Genomic DNA, 24408 nt, shown 5'->3' with positions numbered 1-24408 from the left:
AAAATGTAAAAGATAAAAGTTGTAAAGATGTATTTGCACTATAGGGCTGCTTGATTTTGGCCAAAATCATAATCACAATTATTTTGGTTAATATTGTAAACACGATTATATAACATGATTATGATAGGGTCCACAACTCTATATTTGTGATTATTTAAAGATGGCAATTCTCTTTGTATTTTTACGTTTTATTAATATTAGGCACAGAGACGACAGAAGAAATATTATTTGTTGCCGCTTTAGCAACACGGATCCAATATACTGTTACACACAGATTCTCATTCACAACTGTTTCTGATCCTTTAGGACATAACTGACAAGAGTTTACATCAATAATCACCAAGTGCCTCTTTTTGAAATATTTTTGCGTGTATTTGACCGTTTAGGTGCACCTTGAGCTAAAAGATATCTTTACCTGTCCATGTTCTGCTCCGTCTCTGAGCGCAAACACAGAACAGTGCAAGTTTTATTATTAAAAACACATCAAAGAAACATTAATAAATCAAGCACGTCCCGTTTTATGAAAGTCACGTTACATGATTTTGCCGATTTGCATGTGAAATTAGGCTTTTATGGAGGAGAGCATGCGCACCACTGGAAAGGGGGCGGAATAGGGCGCAATAATAGTTTCATCTCCATTACTTAGGGCTGCTCAATAAATCGAATTATTGTATATGTATATAAATCGTATTATTGTAATTTTCATTATAATAATGTATACTTATAATGCAATGCATTAATGACTGCTTAGATTATTATGAACTATGTTCTGTGCGTTATTATGTGTAAGAAGCCACATCATTTCACAGAAGGATTAATTTCAAACACTTGGCTGACGTTATGAAGTAAGTTTGGAGTAAAAATATTATCAAATGTGGTATTTTCACGTGCTTTGAGATCTAGCACCATTTTTTACACTGCGCCGTATTTCACTGAGAAGCAATGCAAACAGCTGTCATTATCGCAAATGATTTCTTTTCGATTTCATGATCGCTCGATTAAATCGATTACGATCATGAACGCGATTAGGCGTAGCTTCTAAGTGAACTACGGCTCTGTGTACTGCATGCTGCACCATCTCAAAACAGGTGCTGGAGATTTACGGCTAATCACAGATCTGGCTTTATTGACAAAATGCCTTTACACCTCACCATTACTGCATTTTCATGATCGTTTGAAGCAGAAATCGAAATTGAAACCAAATGATTAATAATTGCACATCCCTAATTTGGACAACAGAAGAAATAATTGGGGAAAAAATGTAGATCAAGAATCGTTTGAAGAATCGGGATTGGATCGTGAAGTGCCATACTCTGAATTTTAAGGTGTGAAATTTGCTCCATTGATTTTAATAATAATATTGTTATTATCATTTATGAATTGGTTTTTGTTTTTTAGATTTAATATTTTGTCTACAATCACAACTCACAATTTTAACTTGTTTACTGAATTCAAATCAGTCCCATTAGAAACCATGCTGATATTCAGGAAAAACAGCTGCCTGCTGATGTGCTGTTGTCTAACTTTGTCACATTCAGAAATATAAAACAGATACAGAGGCATTATTATATTACCTTTTGGGCTCAATCTGACTAGTTTCTATTAGACTACATCTTGCAGTGAAAGCATGCACTATATCAACTAAATGCATTTTAGTCTTTAATAGCTTCTTCTTAATTGTATGACTATTGCTATACTATTTTCACAATGAAGATGGCCTTGCTGCTGACATGAGACATATATAAAGCATGCACTATCAAGACAATACATACTCCACACCTCTATATAGTAGTAGTATTTTTAAAATGACTAAATGTTTCAAGCACCACCAGCAGCCCATTATTTTTTTTTTAGTTTAAGTTATTAATGTTTTTGTTTGGAAAACGCATATTTTTCTCTCTATTTTGGCCTTCTGTCCACTCTGAGAAACAGTGCTTTTCAAAATGCTCTCCAAAGTGGGTACATTTGAAAACACCTATTTCACATTGTAGTGTGGGCTGTGAAAACTGAGGCTTTTGAAAACAATGGCACATGTTTAGTCATGTGATGCATATTATACCGATAGATATCTATCTGGTCTATACTGGTATTGTGCCTCCTGTATGCTGTTTGTTTTCACACAGCTGCTAAAGATGTACTATTTTGTACTTTTGTTGGTTTGCTGCTTTATCACAGTCCTGCAGAGATGACAGTTGTGTTTAGATCAGACATGATGATGATTATGACCTGGACACATCAGTGAATGGTGAGAGATTTAGCAAAGTAAAATGATCCTGCCAGGAGAATAGAGCGAGTCTGTTGAGTCTGTATTATCTCCCTGAGCTTGTATTATATTTTATGCATGCACAGTAAAGCTGAAGGTGGCATTTTCTGATGTTTCGGTGTGGATGTGAAACTTTTTGAAAACGCTAGAGTGGACCGAGAGCATTTTAGAATAGAAATGCTGTTTTCAAATGTGCCTGGATTAATGTAGATGCAGCCTAAAGAAAAAACTAACTGGCCAATGGCGTTTCTATTGCCCAGGGAGAGACCAGCCTGAAAAACTTAAAGCATTGTTTATTTGTGTCTTTGTTCTGTTGTATTTTATTTTTATTTATTTTATAGCTATATTGTTAGTATTAGTGGTCAACCAATATATGTGACCCTGGAGCACAAAACCAGTCTTAAGTCGCTGGGGTATATTTGTAGCAATAGCCAAAAATACACTGTATGGGTCAAAATGATTGATTTTTCTTTTATGCCAAAAATCATTAGGATATTAAGTAAAGATCATGTTCCATGAAGATATTTTGTACATTTTCTAACATAAATATGTAAACTTGATTTTTGATCAGTAATATGCATTACTAAGAACTTCATTTGGACAATTTTAAAGGTGATTTTCTCAATATTTAAATATTTTTGCACCCTCAGATTGCAGGTTTTCAAATAGTTGTATCTCAGACAAACATTGTCCTATTTTAACAAACAATATATCAATGGAAAGCTTATTTACTCAGCTTTCAGATGACCTAAGAATCTCAATTTTGACAAATTTACACTTACGACCGGTTTTGTGGTCCAGGGTCACATAATAAAGGCTGATGCATTGGCTGATATTTGCCCTAGTTGTTGTTAATTATTGCCATGGGCTTTTTTTTTTTTGGCGGATGGGATTTTTTTATATCATTGTGACTTATTTTGGCAGCATCAAGAGCGCCATTTGACACAACTTTCTATTTGTTGTTGCTAGTTACAGTTACATTTAATTATGTCATCTTTTTTACAACTTTGTCTAATAAATTATTAAACAGAAATGTTAAAGGCAACGTTTTTTTCATATATATAAGAAAAATGGAGTGTATTTATAATCAGCATTAGCCATTGTTGGGCTGAATTTGTGTTGGACTCATTGACATTTGCATTACTGATAAATTCACTTTATTCCTGTCACTTTTATTTGTTTTCTGTGTTTGTTGGGATTTTTTGTTTTTAAATAAAGTATTTTCAGAAAATACTTGAATGAAAATGTGAAAATTTTATGGCAGAAGTTAGTTATACTTTATTGGTAAGTTAACCAGTGAATGAAACAATTAATCATAAAGTTATTAGATTTATTAAGAAGAATTAACTGTCTAATCCAGGAAAAAAAAACATTGAATAACTAATTGTTAATAGGATGTAATGTTGTACTGTGAGAAGCCTGATGTGCTGTGTGTGATTTGTGTTTCAGTTGAATGGGCATCAGATGATGGATGAGCCGATGGAGGAGGAGTCCTACACACACTGTGTGAGTATCTCTGAACAGCTCAGATTACACTGACTGGAGATCAGTGTTTCAACATGGGCTGTTTTTATTGACCATCATTGTCACAAATGTTTATAATCGGCAGGTGTTTTAAAGTTTTGGCATTTTAAGTCATTTAAGTGCAAGACGAAACAAAGAGAACTTGTCCACTGATAGACTGTTAGGGGTTATGATAATAGGGATGCACGATATTATCAGACTGATGTCAGAATCGGCCGACAATGCTGCTAAAGATAGACTATTTTGTACTTTTGTACAAAATGGCTTCAAATGTAAATATCGGCATTGGCCCATATGAAATATTGTCGATATGTCTTGCTGATAAGAGGAATAACTCACATGTGCTCAGGGTGTGTTAGCGATTAGATCATGTTAGCAGTTAAAAAAAAAAAAAATAGTATATGTTATAAAACAGGGGTCTTCAACTAAAACGGCTCGAGGTCCAGTAATAAACCCTCCTCACCAGCTGAGGTCCAGACAATTATATATAAAAACTATTTATGGTTTTTGCGAGACCAGGGTACCTGCAGGATATTTAAGCTTAATTTCTAGACTTAAGACCTGCACAAAAATAAATGAAGAAATAAATAAATAAATAATTAAAATGACTGTAAAAAGCATGATTTACAATTCAAATGCAGGTTTCACAAAACAAAAATATTTCTTAAATGATAAACTCCACATTTCAGCCTTCAAGAGTCAAAAGTATCAATTCTTATTAGAGATCGACCGATATATCAATTTACCGATATTTTCCCGATATTTAAGCATTTCTCCATTATCGGTTTTGTAATACCGATAAACGGCGCCATCTTGTGGGTGTTTTGAGAATTACGCGCATGATCGCCCTTGCAGAACGGCGTCTGAGGAGAAACAACAGCTGCATGCACAGGTGAAGTATTTACTTTCTTTGCTATATTTAGTAGGGCTGGGTAAAAAATATCGATTCTCCGATTTTAATCGATCTTCAGTTTAACGCAACGATATCGATTCAGGAAATCCCCGAATCGATTCTTAATGCACGTGCTTCACGTAAGAGGATATGAATATTCACCTCTCGTCCTGAAGGTGTCACTAGTGTTCCTGCTGAGAGAGTTTTCTCAACCGCTGGTGATCTAATCACAGCGCAAAGGAGCTGCCTTAGATCAGATCAGAACATGTTGATCAGCTGCTTTTTTTGCAGAAAAATCTGGTGATCAAAAATGATTAGGCTGTAGTTAAGAACTGTTAGTTTTATGGACAGTTAGAATGTTTTGTATACTCAGACAAGGGCTTTATGATGGGCCTGTTTTGAACGTTTTGAATTTAGAGAAATGTTTTATTTCTTAAACATGTTTGAAGTTCTTAATAGATTTCACTGTTGCACATTTACAGTCTTTTTATTTTTTACAGTAATGTGCATTTTGCAGTTTGTTTACATGGTGTACAATGGATGCACATATTTATGATTTCTTGTTACAGTGTTCATTTAAAATAAAAGTTGTTTAAAATAAACAACTGTGTGCACCCTATTATTAGTGTAGATGTGTATTTCTGTAATAAACTTAAGTAGGAGAGTTTCAGTTACCAGAATTTATATCAAAATATGGATCCCATGTCTGCAAAACTAACATTTTAAATGAAATATTGATAGCTAATCGATATCGAATCGAATCGAATCGAAATCGAATAAAAATAAGAAACCATAAAAATAAGAATCGAATCGAATTGCCAAATTGGTCACAATACCCAGCCCTGATATTTAGGAAACTTTATTTAACATAACAGCTATTAATGCACAAATTAGATTTATTACATAAATGACTGATATGTAGTTTATGCAGCTTGGCTCTAAGAAATAAAGACGAACTCACAGAGTCACGCAAGATAATCTGTCAAATCCTGTTAAAAAGAAAGATGTAACTTTGCCTGAATTAAATACAGCCACTATTGAGCGTCTATATGCTCATCATTCGTCTCGTGAAGTGGCTTCCATTTTGCTGTTCACTCACCGGGTTGATGCTCATGAAATGCTCCAGCACAGCCACCCCATATAACTTTTAACAAGATTCACTAAAACACCCCGAATTATATTAACATTTACTATATAACCATCATCCCGCTAATAAACATCTTCTAAATAAATATAACTTAGAAATTGAATGCGCTTTGTCAGCACGCATTGCATAATCTAGAACGACAAAAACGTTTTTTGTTTTTTTTTCAAAAACGTATTTGTGATATATCAGAAATGCAATAAAAACGATGTTTTGTTTGTTATATTTCAATATTTCCGAATATTACTCAGTAAATTAACATTATCCATCCATTCACTCTATAGCTTATAAACAGCTTTATAAATCTAATAAAACTGTAGTTTAAAATTAAGTTACATTTCTGCAAAGTTGATATGACTCCTGTGCTTGAAGACAGACATTCTATATTTATTTTATATTTATTAACCTCTTTAAATGAGCTAATAATCAATAATGAGCATATTTCTGATCCTATTCAGATATCTTATGCGTTTAATAATTGTTTTACTTCCATAGGTACTCATTCTACTATTAAATATTCTGATACTTTCTTTTCTAGTGGCTGTTTAAATCAGCTACTTTCTTTCAGTAAAATATACTTTTAAAGCAATACATGGGTTAAAAGAATATAGTTCCAGATGGTCTGGAAGCTAAACTTGCTTCTCACATCTTAATGTGTCCTTTGACTGATTTATTTAATTTATCTTTATCTTCTTGTTCAATGCCTTCCATATGGAAATGTGCTAAGACTATTCCTCTTTTCAAAAGTGGTGACCCATCTGATTTGAATAATTACCGTCCAATTTCTATTATTTGTACTGTAGCAAAGGTTTTTGAGAAATTAATTTTCAATCAAATATCCAATTATATGAATAAGTTTAATATTTTGTCCCCATTTCAGTCAGGTTTCAGACCTAATTTCTCTACCACTACAGCTCTAATGAAATTCACCAGTGATTTGTTTACTTCTTTCGATAAATGTCAAACTACCGGTGCTATCTTTATCGATCTTTCTAAAGCATTTGATATGGTGGACCATTATCTTCTGCTTGATAAGTTACATTCTATTAGGGCTGTCGCGATAACCGCAATATCGCAATACCGCGCTATTGATGTGCATAACCGCAGAGGAATGCAACAACCGCAGCAACCGCGATATTTGCCTGTTTTCTTTTTTCCTAAGGATTTGCCCTTCTTACTTAATGCCTGTGCGCTGAATATTAAATTAGTAATAAGTTAGTAATGATAACATAATGTGTTTATTATGAGGCTCAGTAGATATGCACTTAACAAGCCTAAACAGACAGCGAATGAGAGAGAGATTACCTGCGTCTGTCTTTCAGACCGAGTCAGGTATGTATGTGAAACTAGCTTGTCATGTCCAAGGAAAGTGAAATCTCTGTCTTAACATCGATGCTCTGCTGGTCAGCTGAGCCTTTAAAAGTGGTGATTAAAGTTAAAGTGATTTCAACTTTGTGTTTCATTACTTCTCTCTTTGAATAAATAAGCGTTTTTGAACGTATAGTTGAATGAACGGTTTAAAGACTTACTCAAAGATGGTCTCTTGCCTCCATCTTGTGGCGTAAAAATGAAACTACACTGACTGACAGCTCGCCTAGAACACGCAGGTGAAATACTGACAGAAAGTCTCTTGTCCTGTCAGACTCGAGGGTGCGCGCTAACTGTTATATAGCCTACACGAAGATTTCAGATGCAAAGCCTCTAAGTATGTCTGACATTTTTCTTCAAAATTTGCATTTCTTTCTGGCTATGTTTCTATGTAAGTACTGTTTACTTCACTTCATATATCAACGCGATTTAGTTTCGGTTTATTGATTTCTGAATATGACCTTACATTGTAACTGCCTACACACAATTTTTTATATATATATATATATATATATATATATGGCGGTAATACCGCATACCGCGCTACTGAGCTGCTCAAAATTACCGCAAGGGAAATGCCTTAACCGCGACAGCCCTACATTCTATAGGTTTTGATCAAAACTCTCTTCTTTGGTTTAATTCTTATCTTCATAATAGACGACAATATGTTTCATTTCAAGGTTAAAACTCGGATTACTTGGTTGTTGATAAGGGTGTTCCCCAAGGATCGACCCTAGGTCCTTTGCTTTTTTGTTTATTTATTAACGACCTTCCCAAAATCTGCTTACATTCGTCTATTCAGCTTTATGCAGATGATACTGTTATTTATTTTTCTCATTCTGATACTTCATATATTCAGTCCTCTTTACAGTTAGACTTTAACTCATTACAGAATTGGTTTTATAAAAATAAACTCATTCTTAACAAAAAAGTCCTGTAGTATGGTGTTTTCTACACTCTTAAAAAGGATGTGTTAAAAACAACACAGCCTGTGTTGTTTCTTAACACACCTTTGTGTCTAGTTAAGGACAACACATTTTGTGTTCGTTTTAACTCAACTAGTGTGTTATTCCAGCTAACACAGAAAATGTGTTTTTTTTTTTTTTTTAAATGACCAAAATAAAAAATAGACAGCAAAGTGAAGTATGGACTTACTTCGATCAGTCATTGCCAGGGCTGGCAGTTTGCAAGGAGGCAGTGATTGTTATAAATAAAACGGTTTGTTCAGTTCAGTGGTGTTGTAATCATTGTGTCAAAAACAGAAGTATAATAGTAAATAAATATCGGTTATGAATATCGGTTATCGGGCACATAAACATGCAAATAATTGGTATCGGGAATAAAAAATCAATATCGGTCGATCACTAATTCTTATATTAACCCTCATGTGATCTTCAAAATCCTATTACACCTATGGTGTTCCCGGTCAAAAATGACAGGCCTATAAAAAATAGCTTATAAATCACTCATTTAACCACATTTTCACCCAATCTTGGATTCAATCTTTTTGTCAACTTGTTTTCTGTCAATTAGGACTGGTTTTATATTTGTATTTGCATCTAATTAATTGTGGGCCTCATTTATCTGAGAGTAGGCATCTAATTTTTTTAAGTAAAAAAATGAGAACATCACAGTTCCAAAACAAAATGTCATACTATTTTGTCTGGAAGGTGTGATGAAACAAGAACATGAAAGAGAGATTCTTTTGAAGCAGGGTCACTGCAGTCACAGCCAGTTTGTGCGTGAGTGTGAGTTTAGGTGTGTGAGTGTGTGTTCGAATGTGGTAATGTCAGATTGATGAATGGATATTAGATTAAATTTTTATCACTGTGAAAAAGGATGTTTCTTTCAGAAAATAGTGTGTGTGTGTGTGTGTGTGTGTGTGTGTGTGTGTGTGTGTGTGTGTGGCATACATGTATCCATGCATGCACATGTCCAATGGCTCTATGTCTGCAAGCACACATATACATATGTGAACATGATAAACATGACAACTAAATTTTTCTCTAATTTTCAGTCTCCCCCATTCACTTTCAATGACCAGGAGCTCGGATAAATGACTCCTACAATTAAACCGTTTGAAAATGAAATACAAAACCAGTCCTAATTGAAAGAAAACAAGTTGATAAAAAGATTGAATCCAATTTTTGGGGATAATATAGCATAACGAGGGATTTATAAGCTATTTTGTGTAGGCCTGTCATTTTTGACCGGGAACACCATAGGTGTATCAAGGTGAAAAAAAAATAATAATAAAAAAAAGTAAAAAATAAATAAATAAAAAATGTGGACAAGTTGTTATAGTCTCTGTGAACAAAGTCACTAAGTTTCAGTTCAATGCGATAACATTAACTAGTATTTTCAGGAAAAAGAAAGTCTTCTCCAGTCAAAAATGACATGAACACCACATGAGGGTTAAGTTAAACAATTATTATCAAGTATTGTATGAATTAAATAGCGTCAGATGCTGAAAGCTCTGTCAGTTTTTACTTTCACAAATTGCAGTTTTCACGTTGCTTGTGTGTTATCCATTGGCTCACCTTCATGGTTTCAAACATAAATATTTATAAAAATACAGTATATAGAAAAAACATATCTTCACAATATTGCAACGTAACCCCAACGTAATGCCATTGTTTTCATCTGTCTGCGCGCAATGTGCCGATCTCTGCTCTCATCGCTGCATGGAAGACTGCACCCAAACGCTGAAACTGATGTGCTTGATTAAAGTTTTATTTATTAGAAATTAGCGTTTGGTATTTTTTATTTCATTGTCAAAAGCCTTCTCAGTCCGCACGGACACATCTCGCAGTCCGGATTCAGACCGAAGTCCACCAGTTGACGACCCCGGTTATAAAACATAATCAATGAAAAAGCTTTCTCTGAAAATGTTTTCACAGAATTTTGTGTTTTCAAATTGATTCATTTTGAAATTATTATAATTTATGTAAAATAAATGACTTGCAGCAATGGTGTACATGTTGACTTGTGATATATGTGCAGAGGTCCCACAAAAAGTATTGGGAAACTTAAGCCATATTAAAAAATGTTTTGAATGATAACCTGAATGATATGCTGGATAAAGTTCATAGTAACCAGTATAAATTGTTTAAGATTTAAGAAAACCATTTTGTTGCTGACAGTTTTGGGGGTAATGCATTAGAAGTAACGCAAGTTAAGTAATACTATGACTTTTTCCAAGTAACTAGTAAAGAAGCGCATTACTTTTTAATTGACAAGAAAATATCTGAGTTACTTTTTCAAATCAGTAACGCCAGTTACTTTTCCCCTCATTTATTGATTAAAAGCTCTTCTGTCCCCATGTTGAGAGAAATTGTGAGTAAGATGTTGCTTTAGTTCTAGAATAAATGTGAACATGCATTAATTCATCTCACTCACTAAAAAACAGATACAGTGTTCTTCAAAGTGAATAAAAACACTGAAATTCAACACAAACCTGCAATAATTAAATGTTAAATAATACAAATATCCTTTATGTATTTAATCCCATTTTATTAACCGATGTCTTTGCTGCCGACCTTCGATGATCCAATTCATCCATACTAATAAGCACAAATTACTCAAGATAATCTAACATTTGTTTTACTTTTTCAACATTTGTTCTTCTGCGGTCTACTGTACAGATGGAGATTTACTTTTCTCTAAGCCTGAGGTTTTGGTGTGAAAAGGCTTTTACATTTGACAAAAATAGAACTTTTTATATTAAAAACAAACAAGCAAGCCCTGCCCAGATTTAAAAAGTAACGCAAATGCAATGTAACGCATTACTTTGCATAAAAAGTAACTAAGTAACGTAATTAGTTCCTTTTTTATGGAGTAACTCAATATTGAAAAGCATTACTTTTAGAAGTAACTTTCCCCAACACTGGATGCTGTTTAAAATATACGCAAACTAGTTGTCCGTCAGCAGAATCTACAGCTGGTGCAGTTGAATTGAAGTTGTGTTTTGCGTTTTGAAACTGTGGTGATGTGTGTCCGTGTCTGTGTGTGTTTGTGCAGGACGAAGGCGCTTATAAAGAGATTCCCATCACTCATCATGTGAAGGAGGGCTGTGAGAAGGCCGATCCCAGCCAGTTTGAGCTGCTCAAGGTTTTGGGACAAGGCTCCTTTGGGAAGGTCTGTGATTCTTTCTCTTCATGCGTGTTAACCGTAGGGCTGCGGCTGCGCACAAAATTCACGGTTTGGTACAACAGAGAGAACAAAGCATCTGTCTTAGGATGATTCATTTTGTAAATGCAGTGTTTGTGAAGGTCTCATTTGCACATGACTTAAAATGACCGAAAAACTATTTAACATGACAGCATCATACAGGGATGTGATTTTTCCGGATTAATCCGGAATTCCGGATTTTTCGACCTGAAAATGTGACCTATGTCACGTATTTGCGACCGCAAATGGCGGATGGCGAAGTATGATTCCGGACCGCAAGATGCGTCCATGCGGACCGTGAAAGCTTTTGACATAATAATAATAATAAAAATGCCAAACGCTATTTCTAATAAATACATTTATATCAAGCACACTAGGGTCAGCGTTTGGGTGCAATCTTCCGTGCAGTGAGGAGAGAAAAGATCGGCAGACAGATGTAGCTTTCAGTGAGTGAAAAACGTTGATGGAAAATGCATTTTTTTGGGGTTACGTCGCAAAATATTGTAAATATATCTTTTTATACTGTATTTTTATACATATTTATATTTTAAACCACGACGGTGAGCCAATGGATATCACACAAGCAACGTGAAAACTGCATATATTAAAGTGAAAGTAAAAACAGCGCTTTCAGCATCTAATGTGCACATTCTCTAAGAGACAATGATAGACGAATATACTTCATATGCTGATATTAATTTACTTCCCTAATATTTCTCTTCTGCAAAATAAAAAGAAACGTATTTTGTGTAGGCTAAGGGTTTTTGAAAGTCAGTTCTTGAAATAAAGCTCTTCATATTTATTGATGACTGTAGTATTATTAGGGGTTAAGAAAGACTAATTATTTGAGGTGGTCTTAAATGTGGGGACTAAAAGGCAAGAATTGCGATGGAACTTTATAAGGTTATCCATTGAATAAATATGAGCGCTGCGCGTTTCAAAGTCAGCTGCGGCGCTGTTTTGTGTATCATTCTGATAGCACCTCCTGCTGGAAGAGAATGATCTGACATTTTTTATCAGCTCGAACGTATACTGTTGTCAAAAAGACCAATGTAAACAAATCAGTCCATGGTTTTAAGCATCAAACACGTAGAGTTGTAAATGTTATCTGATGGATCGACAAGATCATGTGTTATACAAATTTAAACAATTAAGGCAATAAAATATATGTTAATTAATATAATACTTGATTGACAATAATTGTTTAAATTAATATAAGAATTGATACTTTTGACTCTTGAAGGCTGGAATGTGAATTTTATAATTTAAGAAATCTTTTTTGTTTTGGGAAATCTGCATCTCAATTGTAAATCATGCTTTTTACAGTCATTTTAATAATTTATTTATTTATTTATTAAATTTTGTTCAGGTCTTTAAAAAAGTATTTAAATGTGTAGAATTTAAGATTAAATATGCTGCAGATACCCTGGTCTCGCGAAAAAAAAAAAACATAAATAGTTTTTTATATATAATTGTCTGGACCTCGAGCCGTTTTAGTTGAAGACCCCTGGATTAGATGATCGATTTTGAGTGATTTTCTACTATGGCAGGATGTTTAAGCTGCATTAACATTAACTTACTTGTATTTGCTAGCTATTAGGGATGCTCATTTCGGTTAATTTTCCCAACCAACTTAGTATGGTCTTAGTATATTTTCCTGCTTTTTTGTCCTTAGCCAATCACATGCCTGATCATATCTCTTAGACATTAACCGTGTCGATTCATTATGGCTTCAGTATGACTAAGAACATGCACATATTAAAAAGTAAATAAAAGTGGTATTTTCAGGTCAAAGTTTTATTTTATATATATTTTTTTTATTTTCAATAAGCAAGAATCATACAATACATTTAAAACTGTCAGTTTTTTTTTTCTTGGTCTCAGTTTTGTCGTGGCAGCTGATGTGCTTATGAGAATACAGTCTTTTTGTGCTTGTGTCTTAAGTGCACTTTAGCTGAGAAGGCCTGTTTCCTCAAATTTTTTATATTTAAATATATATAAGATATTTAATCATTTGTTTCATCATGTGTTTCATCCTAAAAGTCCTGCATCTGTTTGGTTCATTACGGACATATGTGACCCTGGACCACAAAACCAGTCATAAGGTTAAATTTGACAAAACTGAGATTTATACATCATACGAAAGCTCAATAAATAAGCTTTCTATTGATGTATGGTTTGTTAGGATAGGACTATATTTGGCCGAGATACATCTATTTGAAATCAGAAATCTGAGGATCCAAAAAAATAAAAAATACTGAGAAAATCACCTTTAAAGTTGTCCAAATTAGGTTCTTAACAATGCAAACTACAAATCAAAAATTACATTTTGATATATTTACAGTAGGAATTTTACAAAAAATCTTCATGGAACATGAACTTTACTTAATTTCTTAATGATTTTTGGCATAAAACAAAAATCAAAAATTTTGACCCATACAATGTATTTTTGGCTATTGCTACAAATATACCCCAGCGACTTAAGACTGGTTTTGTGGTCCAGGGTCACATATACCAATGCAGGCCTTTATCAGTGTTATTTGTTTTCTTCTTTTAGTCTTAATACTTCATCTGTGCCTTTAGCAACTTAATTGCATTATTACTGTAAATGAATACAGTAGCACTAGAAACCTAACCTTGTGCACTCAAACTTTCAGGCATTCAGACAGGTGTGTTCAACTCCGTTGTTTTGACAGAAGGAAACAAAATGCATCTCTAGTTTTTAAATTATTTGTTCTTCAGATGTTAGATTATATTTTTACAAACTGACCCACATTTGGTTTTTGACCACTGACAATGTGTACAATTTATTGATTTACTCCTGGAGCCATATTGAAATTCCAAATATCTTTAACGATTCTTGAGTTACAAGCATGCAAACGTTGGAGAAAAACTTAAAGTGCTGTTTCTCCAATTTTGAATGGTCACCATTGGCACATAATGCAACAAAGATAGCTGAAGTCAACAGATTTTACTAATGGAGCTACCAGTCTCTGTGTAATAATATCATTATGATGCTGCCATCTTTCTGAAAGTCATTTTTTCCCCCAGTAACTTGACTCTGAGGGTGCTTTCACATCTGTGGTTCGGTTCATTTGGTCCGGACCAAGGGTAACAAATGATACATTGTAGCATTTTTCTGCCGTTTTAGGTCCTTTTCACACCACACTGATTGCTCTGGTCCGAACCAGTTGAAACGAACCAAAATGCAGTCATGTGACAACATCCACATCACTCGTTGGCCAGATTGTGTCACTGAACCACTGATCTATAATAGAGAAATATATAGATCAGTGTATTGAACGTATTTTCTAAACTGTTTTTTTCCATCCGCGAACGCGCCGCATCGAGATATAAACATCTCAAGTTTTCAAAATGCTGCAAGCGCACTGCAGGTCATGTGACATGAACCAACCAATCAGCTTCATTCTTTCCCGTAATAACATTGAAAGCACTGGCAAGTTGGAGAAACAGCTTATCATAGCTACACAGGAATAAACATTTTTGAATAAATATAATAGCAGAGCTACTGCGAGTGATTTTTAATGCTGAAAATCCATTTGTCTTTGCTGAAACTTTCGCGTATTTATGGAGAGCGCATGTCATTGTTGCTTAGCAACGGCAGACGCCACTGGAGCTCAAGCCATTTGGAAAGAGAGAAAGTGGCGCGCCTAGCGTTTTCCACGCGTTTTTAGGCACGACATGTGAACCTTAAACAATGAGAAAGATTGTGATGTTCTTGTGAGTTTTCGAAAGTTGGGACCTATATGATCATCAGACCAAATTTATGAGGCTCCGCTCCTCCTCACAACTCCTTGTCCGCGAGCTGTCATGGGGCTATGTTTCTAAAGCGCTGTCAACAAATACTTGTCCTCATCCCATAATGAACAGCGCAGCGGACTACGGCAGCTGGATTAGTCCAAAAAGGCCGTACTTTTTGCGGTTGGGTCTGTTCTAGTTCGGTTCATGTTCTCACCACAAACGAACCGCTCCAGTGTTCGTTTGAAAGCTTACCGAGACCACCTCTTCAAGCAGGTCTCGGTACGCTTTTTTGGTCCGCTTTTGGTGCGCACTCGAGTGCGATTGCTACATTCACACCTGCCCAAACGAACCGCACCAGGAGGGAAAACGAACTCTAGTGCGATTCAACCGAACTAAATGAGACAGGTGTGAAAGCACCCTCAATCTCAGCTGAAAATTGACTTCCCTCTACAAAACGGTGGATTACTTCGTAAATATTCATCCATGACATTTAATATTTTGGCTTTCAACACTATACATGTCTATCATTCCTCAGAAAAAAAATATGAGCAAAATCTAAAATTTGAGTTTTTGAAATTTGGTTGATTTGACACGGAATGACCCTCCAGGCATCGTGGATCAGTCCTGCGCTTTGACTCGAAGGCATTTCGGCCCGTTTCTCCTTTAAGCACTGCATCAGAGCGTTACCTGCAAGACTGAAACCTTCCTTAAATCAAAGAGTTGTCCTCTACTTCCTGCATGAGTCCTGTGTTAACTTAAGAGAAGTTTGCATCCCTGAATTCTTGTTTTGTTAATCATCCTTTTAACTGCATTCTGGACAGAAGTCTTTGACTGCTGCGGCGTGTTTTACTTACAAGTTTACATCAAAACAGTGAGCAGCACATTTTTCTTTGCTGCTCATGTTATCAGGTTAGAGTATTCACATGGGAAGCAACCTTTTTTGATACACAGTGCAGCTGGTGTTTTTGCAGAGCTGCAAATTGTGCAAAATAAATACGGTTACTTTAGTAGCTTGCATTTTGATTTAAATGTATAATACATCTGAAAACCAAAAACTCCTCTTTAGAACATCAGCATATCAACTTTAGTATGGAGTGGCTGATCATATGCAGGGTGATTAATATCACGCAGCTCTGCAAAGAAACCATTATTGTATGAGGGGTTTTAAAACTATGTTGTAACTGTAAATGGAAAAAGCAAGGAATTAATGTCCGCACAGGTCCCACATGCCTCACTGGAGCCAGCTTGCAAAAAAGCCAGTTTACGGTAATGCATTTGAGTTTGTGTGGCGCTCATCCTCTGTGGATTGTCTGTGGGATGCACCAGTCAAAAGATATATTAAAGACAATTGAACTGTACATTGGAAAAGTGCTTCACACTTTCACTCTCTGCTGTATTTGACATTTCTCATAAATGCTGTGAGAACAAGACCCACAGCTTCACCAAAGACCTCAAACTCTTTGTGGCAGGGTGGTAATAAATATTTAATACAGTTCCCCTTTTTTCTTTCTAGTGTGAAACAAGACCTTAGGTTTAATGAGCATTTTTCCAACATACTCTGTTTTCATCTATGCTGATATTAGGGAAATTGTATATTTGCTGTCTTCTGTCTGTATAAACTGGAAGCTGTGATCTGCCCTGTCCTCAGGTGTTCTTGGTGCGGAAGTTGATTGGTCCGGACGCCGGTCAGCTTTATGCAATGAAGGTGCTCAAAAAAGCATCTTTAAAAGGTCAGTGAGTATTTTCTTTTTAAAGGGATCCATTGTGTCATTGTAACATATAATTTCAGTTATTTGAAACCATTTATTATTTCTATATTCAAAGTTTAAAACATTTATCTCAGCATGAATTTATGATTTTATTTGCACTTATGCCACGTCTGAGCCTCATTAAATGTCTGAAAATGCACCTACGAGCCTCTTTTGTGTTCTTCTGTGCCACCTCTTTAGTACAAATTATTTTTTATTAATAATAATTTTATATGATTGGTAGCTTTTTCTTATTGGTAAGTTGTCTTATTCTGTTTATTATTATATTGTTTAAATTACAAATTTTAAAAAGCTTTAGAACACAAATTTTTGAATTTGACATAGATAATGACATTTAAAAAATTTTTTCAATGAGCCAGGAACGGGCCTCAAATCTAGGCCCTAGCCTGGCCCTTGTCTGACAGCTTATCAGAAATCTCAGCCCGAGTAAAAGCCTCCTTTAGCGGTCTGATGTGTTTTTGTAAGAAAATATCCAGATTTAAAATGTAAGAATCACTTTAATCTAGCTTGGGTAGTTGTACACTGAACTTGCTGCTTTGGGAAAGGCCCTTTTTCATTTAGTTTTTCTAACTAGTGGAGCCATTTGTGCCAGCCTTGGGAGAAAGCTATTGTAATAATGTAAATTATGTGAAAAATAATGCGTTTTTCGAACCACCTAGCATGAGAGCATGTTCTAGTGCACCCCCAAAACAAAATGAAGACTTTGTAGAGCATAATAGTACCCCTTTAATCTAAACACGATTCTGTGATGTTATGCTGATGTTTGTTCTTCATTTGTGTGTTTGTTGGCAGTGAGAGACAGAGTTCGCACTAAGATGGAGAGAGATATTCTGGTGGAGGTCAATCATCCTTTCATTGTGAAGTTGCACTATGGTAAGACTCTTGGAGGAGTGATAATTATAGGATTGTTAGATAAGATGTAACTTACTTTAATCTAGCACTTTTAAATGTTACAGACATACAGCAGTGAAAACATAATGTTGTATTTGTTGGTATTGTCTGACTCAATGATTGACAAGCTGTTCTAAAATCATGAAGATCTCTTGACCTGTAGGTGGTGCTGTCACCAAACTTGGCTGGTTTCCTCAGATCATAGGGCCTATAAAGTAAACCAAACTTCATCTGGAAAGACTAAAGCTTTGCTGAGAATACAGCCTCAATTTCTGTTTCGTGAATTTTGTGTCATTGTAACCTAGAAACAAACTTTGATTGGGTCTCAGCTCTGTCCAATGATCAGTTGAGCCCATTTTGGTGACATTTGCACATTACAGACCGCTTTCAACATCACTTAAGAACAGAGACTTTAAATGTGACTCATGAATTAAGAAAGCAGGGCTGTTATGATGGTTTTTGGAAACATTTCTCAAACTTGTCTATCTGTAAAATGCTAACTGATAACATGAAATGTCCTTTTTTTAATCACTTAAAAATGGCTGGCAGAAAATCTAGTTATAGTGGTGGATACCTTATGCGTAGAGAAAAAACAATGTGATATACTTCAGTACAGTGAATATAGGCTTGCTTTTTTTATATATTTATTTTTCATGGTATAGTTGATATTTCCAATAGAATTCCTCAGCTCTAATATTGTTGTTGTTTTTCCCCCCACTTGCTCACAGCCTTTCAGACAGAAGGGAAACTCTATTTAATTTTGGATTTTCTCAGGGGTGGGGATGTATTTACTCGTTTATCCAAAGAGGTAAGCATCACTTGTTCTTCTCTAACAGTTTCTTTGTCTGATTTACGATGTTGATGTTAACAGACTAACAGATCCTCTCATCATTTTCTTGTCTTGCTTGTGTTTTCTTGTAATAATGTAGGATAAAGTGTAACATCCTCTGCCAAAGTATCACTCGTGATGCGACTAGAAAATGACTCGCATCCCAAATTCTGCGCCAAAATGATACACTCATTCATTTGCATGCTTTAATGTGTTTGACTAAACAGATTCATGTTTTAATGATTGTGTTGGGGTCCACAGACTTTTACACCTTGTCAGTGGTTGTTAGCAGGACTTAATTTGTTTCAATAATTAATTAATAGATTTATTTATTTATTTTGGCTAGTAGAAGTTATGAATGGCCGGTCACTTAAAAATTTTGTAGCCAAATGTCTTGCAAGTGTGTGTATGTTTATTTACGTCTTATATGAACTGGTCTGTGGAGGAGACTAAAGGTTTACTAAATATTGATTAAATCTCTTCTGCTAAAATTTTAAATCTGATTGGATTTGTTCAGATTTATGCATTGCACACCTAATGTGGAGACAGTGTGTAAACTCCTAGACTTTGTCAGTCATGTGCACCCTTTTCAAATACAGTTGCATTTGCCAGTGAAAACAGTATTTGAATAGAAAAGTGATGTGTTAATTAGTTCAAGTAATCTGAAGATTTATACAGTGTTTACCCATCCCCACCCTGTCTCAAATCAATAATCAGTTGAAACGAATGTTTGTCTCCTTTCCATCTTTGTTATAATGATGATGTGCATTGTATTGCTGTGTGTGTGTGATCTTTGATGAGAGAGTAAATCTGTCCAGTTCTTACTAGGTTATGTTTACAGAGGAGGATGTGAAATTCTACCTTGCAGAGCTGGCCCTTGCATTGGATCATCTACACAACCTAGGCATTGTTTACAGAGACCTGAAGCCTGAAAAGTAAAGTATCCCCCTTCACCTCTCTGCTTCTCTCTCCTCTCTCTCTGTGTGTAGACTAGAAACCATCACTCTCTGTCTCTCTCTGGCTCTCACCTGCCCTCTCTATTTGATCTTATATTGAATAAGGATGGATATATCTGACAGAAGCAATGTTCAAGATTGTAATCGAGAGGTTTTGCATTTTGTTTGTTGACTCTTGTTTAGTTCATGTGTTTTTGTATCTGTATTGGAGAAATGTGGTCTTAATTTTCAGCATTTTGCTTGATGAAGCTGGACATATCAAGTTAACAGGTACGTACCGTTGTCCCCTTACTACATCATTTCCCTGCCTGTTGAACTTGTGCATGTAGACATAAGGCACATTTTGTAATGTATGACATCTACTGTTAGCGTCTCGCCCTGAGTTGTGTTTGGTGTTTTTGTGTCATGATTATTTGGGGGTTATTTGTCAAACTCTGCTGCTGGTGGTCCGCCGGCTCCTGCCTGTGATTTTCACGTAATAAACTCCGCAGGAAAGTGACTCCAGGAGCAGAGTTGGACACCCCTGGTTGAGCTTGATGCAAATGTGACAGATGTGCTCTGTGCCTTTTCCAGACTTTGGGCTCAGTAAAGAATCGGTAGATCAGGACAGAAAAGCGTACTCGTTCTGTGGCACTGTGGAGTATATGGCCCCTGAGGTGGTCAACAGGAGAGGTCACACACAGAGCGCTGACTGGTGGTCTCTCGGCGTCTTAATGGTACGACCTTAATCACTTTACCTCTCCAGTAGTGAGCATGTTGGGAAAATGTGACGCTATATATGCCACACTGTTCTAGGGCCACCCTCGACTAAAGATTGTTCTGGTCGACTAGTAGCTGTTCATTTTAAAGGAGTAGTTCACTTCCAGAACAAAAATTTACAGACAATGTACTCACCCTTTTGTCATCCAAGATGTTCATGTCTTTCTTTCTTCAGTTGTAAAGAAATTGTTTTTTGAGAAATTTTTCAGGATTTCTCTCCATATAGTGGACTTCTATGGTGCCCCGAGTTTGAACTTCCAAAATGCAGTTTAAATGCAGCTTCAAAGAGCTCTAAATGAATACAGCCGAGGAAGAAGGGTCTTATCTAGCGAAACGATTGGTTATTTTCGAAACAAATTGACAATTTATATACTTTTTAACCTCAAATGCTGGTCTTGTCTCATCTTTGCGATGCGCATATGTAGTCTGTGTGATCCAGGTCAATACAGTTAGGATATGTCTAAAAACTCCCATCTCGTTTTCATCTTCTACTTCAAAATGTACCTTTTTTTTTTTTTTTCTTCTTCTTTGTATGTTCACTTTGTAAACACTGGTTCGGTACTTCTGCAGCAATTTAGGGCGATTTTGAGTTTTTCAACGTATCCTAACTATACCTAAAAAGAATATTGTCAGTTGTCAATTTGTTTAGAAAATAACCAATCGTTTGGCTTGCTTGATTTGGGATCGTTTAGAGCCCTTTGAAGCCGCATTTAAACTGCATTTTGGAAGTTCAAATTTGGTGCCCCATAGAAGTCCACTATATGGAGAGAAATCCTGAAATGTTTTCCTCAAAAAACACTTTCTTTAAGACTGAAGAAAGAAAGTCATGAACATCTTGGATGACAAGGGGGTGAGTACATTATCTGTATTATCATTATTTTTGTTCTTGAAGTGAACTAATCCTTTTAAGCATTAGTTGACTATTAGTCACACATTTATTAATAAGCTATATAAATCATAATAATGAGCCTTTAATTGCCTACATAGCCTAATTAGCAAAAAAGCTAATTTACTGATTAACTAGTGCTTTCTTTGTTTCTGGCTAAAGAGATGAAGTCAGTGGCACTGACTCGTCGTCTCCGCTGTAGTGATGCACCTGTAAACATGTTTCATACGGATGACATAATCTGAGAATATCTGTTTTCCATTTGGTTTATTTGAAAATAGACAATTTGCTCTCTGTAAATATGTTTCATGTCTGTAAGGCAAGTGTACGTGGAGGTTGAAAGTTTTGTGTTCAAGTTCATAGAGACCGAGACGACAAAGCGCATTCTGTTTGCTTTCATTATTTTACAAAAACGCAATGTTTCGTTGATATTTTGAGTGCACAAAAATAAATGCAGAGTCTTTACAGATTCGAAAGATGTATTACTCTTATCTGTATGAGCAAAAATGCCGGAGAAGTTAAGAGCAAGTGAGCGTGCCGTTATCGATCTGTCCTCCACAGACTGAGTGACTTCGCCACTTCCTGTGGATTTTTAAAAAATTTTTTATGGCGACTTAGCGACTACTAAACTTTTGGTCGACCAAGCCTCTTCTCGTTGACTAATGGTTAGTCGACTATTAGTGGGTAGCCCTACCCTGTTCTCTGAATACAAGGAACAAGGTGTAACATGGCTAATCGTTTTTAACAAAGATTTCCTGTAATGATTTCCTCATCCCTTGTGATGTTCCAAACCTGTATGACTTTCTCCTGTGCAACACAGAAGGAAAACTTTTGAAGAATGTTCCTGTGAACTCGTTTGGTCACCACTGACCTCCAGTGTTAAACAGAAAAAAGTGCTGAGACATTTGATGTGTCTTTAGTGTGACACATGACATGATATCTGTGTTATACCAAGTGAATTGACTGAAAGAGAGCATTTGCATTGAAGTCACATGTTGGATTCCCATACAGTAGTGCTTTGATAATTAACAGATGTAAATGTGTCTGGTTGATTTGCCTTGTTTGACAGATTCATTTATTTATTTCCAGTTTGAAATGCTGACCGGCACGTTACCGTTCCAAGGAAAAGACAGGAACGAGACTATGAACATGATTCTTAAGTAAGTGTGGCTGCTAAAACAAGCCAGTCTGTGATTGTGCTTGATTGGTCAAATCTTAAATCAAGGCTGCCAGATGGAAATGTATTTGACTGATAAACGGAAGAACCAAGAACGAACACTTTATCACCCAATCACACTTCAGTGATGACTATGCACATAAAACTGTGGTAATGTTGTGATTTTTATTTTATTTGTCTCCTGTTTGTTTCTCCACGCCAGAGCAAAGCTGGGAATGCCACAGTTTCTAAGTTTGGAAGCACAAAGTCTTTTACGAATGCTCTTCAAAAGAAATCCATCAAACCGTTTAGGTAAGTCACCTGCGTTTCTCTTGTTCTGAGAATGAAAACACTGGAGCGTAGCTTGTTGAATTGTAATAGAAACAGACAGTGGTGTAATCATCTTAACCTCTGTTCCAGGAGCAGGTCCTGACGGAGTGGAGGAGATCAAACGACACACGTTTTTCTCCACCATCGACTGGAATGTAAGTGTCCGTTATCCCAGCGCCACACACTTCTTTCAGCAGAGTGTCCTGTCCTCCATCATTGAGTGTGTGTGTGGCGGCCGGCCAGACGTGAGCCAGATCAAGCTGTGTTTGACTAATGATCACAGTCAGAATCATCTGAAAGACCAAACGGTGTTGCATTGAATATGAAGAGGTGAAGAACCCCTTCCCAGAGAGAGCTTCAGCAGTCCGACCTGCTTTCATTTAGTCGGCATCAAATGCAAGCCTCACTGTCCACCAGTGTTGTTTTCGTCAACGATGACGATGACGGAATCATTTCGTTGACGCCACTTTTTTCCATGACGAAAACGAGACGATGACGAGATAAAAATGGCTCGTTGATGACTAAAACGTGACGAGACGTGTGTGAGTTTTCGTTGAAGAGACGAGAATAGACAAATGTTAGTGGGTGGTCCGTCAGACGTTTAAAATGCATGACATTTCTGCTTATTGTGCATGCCAATTAAAACCGTAAAAAGTACCTGCCGCTATGGCAAGCCGTTTTAGCATTAAATACTCTTTGCTATACTAGTATGGCAAGCCGTTTTAGCATTCCATCCGTGTTTGTCTTTTATGTTCTAAAACATTCCTTCATTATTGTAATTATTGGTGAAAATAGTCGATCCGGAAGCTCACATTGTGTTGAACTATAGATCTGCTATTTTCGGAACTTATAAGTGACACTACCCAACAGCAAAATACTTACTGACCTACATTAATTTGTTAAAAGACTACTTTTTCCCCTTTTTTTTGACTAAAACTAGACTAAAACCTTCTTGACTTTTTGTCGACTAAAATTGGACTAAAACTATCACATATAGAAGTGACTAAAATTTGACTAAAACTAATGACCATTTTAGTCCAAAAGACTAAGACTAAATTTAAGATGGTTGTCAAAAACAACACTGCTGTCCACTGGAAATGCACTTCCAGCTCTGACTCCGATGTCTTTAGAAACTAAATCCAGTCTGAAATCTGTCAGAAGTTTCATGTTTTGATGCTATTTCAGGCTGAACATATGTGATCCTGGACCACAAAACAGTCATAATGGTCAAGTTTTTTTAATTGAGATCTATCATCATCTGAAAGCTGATTTAAATAAGCTTCCCATTGATGGTTTGTTAGGATAGAACAATATTTGGCCGAGATACAACTATTTAAAAATGTGCAAAAAAATCAAAATCGCCTTTAAAGTTGTCTAAATGAAGTTAACAATGCATATTACTAATCAAAAATTAAGTTTTAATATATTTACGGTAGGAAATGTACAAAATATCTTCATGGAACATGATATTTTCTTAATATCCTAATGATTTTTGGCATAAAAGAAAAATAGATTTTTTTGACCCATACAAAGTATTTTTGGCTATTGTTGCAAATATACCTGTGCTACTTAAAGGATTAGTTCACTTCCACAACAAAAATCTGCTCTCCCCCTTGTCATCCAAGATGTTCATGTCTTTCTTTCGTCGTAAAGAAATTGTTTACTGAGGAAGACATTTCAGGATTTGTCTCCATATAATGGATGTGTAT

The 24408-nt window shown here is 35.7% G+C and overlaps 1 protein-coding gene across 1 annotated transcript in view; it reads left to right on the top strand.

Moving 5' to 3' along the window:
- Window positions 1-24408, top strand: part of rps6kal (ribosomal protein S6 kinase a, like) — a 39418-nt gene that overhangs the window by 6000 nt on the left and 9010 nt on the right. The window contains exons 2-12 of the mRNA XM_073820014.1: window positions 3713-3769; window positions 11212-11328; window positions 16772-16853; window positions 17685-17765; window positions 18512-18591; window positions 19441-19547; window positions 19801-19838; window positions 20142-20284; window positions 22303-22373; window positions 22593-22681; window positions 22790-22854. Of these exons, the coding sequence (XP_073676115.1) occupies window positions 3713-3769; window positions 11212-11328; window positions 16772-16853; window positions 17685-17765; window positions 18512-18591; window positions 19441-19547; window positions 19801-19838; window positions 20142-20284; window positions 22303-22373; window positions 22593-22681; window positions 22790-22854 (930 nt within the window). The remainder of the gene's footprint in view (window positions 1-3712; window positions 3770-11211; window positions 11329-16771; window positions 16854-17684; window positions 17766-18511; window positions 18592-19440; window positions 19548-19800; window positions 19839-20141; window positions 20285-22302; window positions 22374-22592; window positions 22682-22789; window positions 22855-24408) is intronic.

Source organism: Garra rufa, chromosome 16, assembly GCF_049309525.1.
Source record: "Garra rufa chromosome 16, GarRuf1.0, whole genome shotgun sequence".
Classification (NCBI taxonomy): Eukaryota; Metazoa; Chordata; class Actinopteri; order Cypriniformes; family Cyprinidae; genus Garra; species Garra rufa.
Note: the sequence above shows the minus strand (reverse complement) of the source record. Positions and strands in the feature narration are given on the sequence as shown.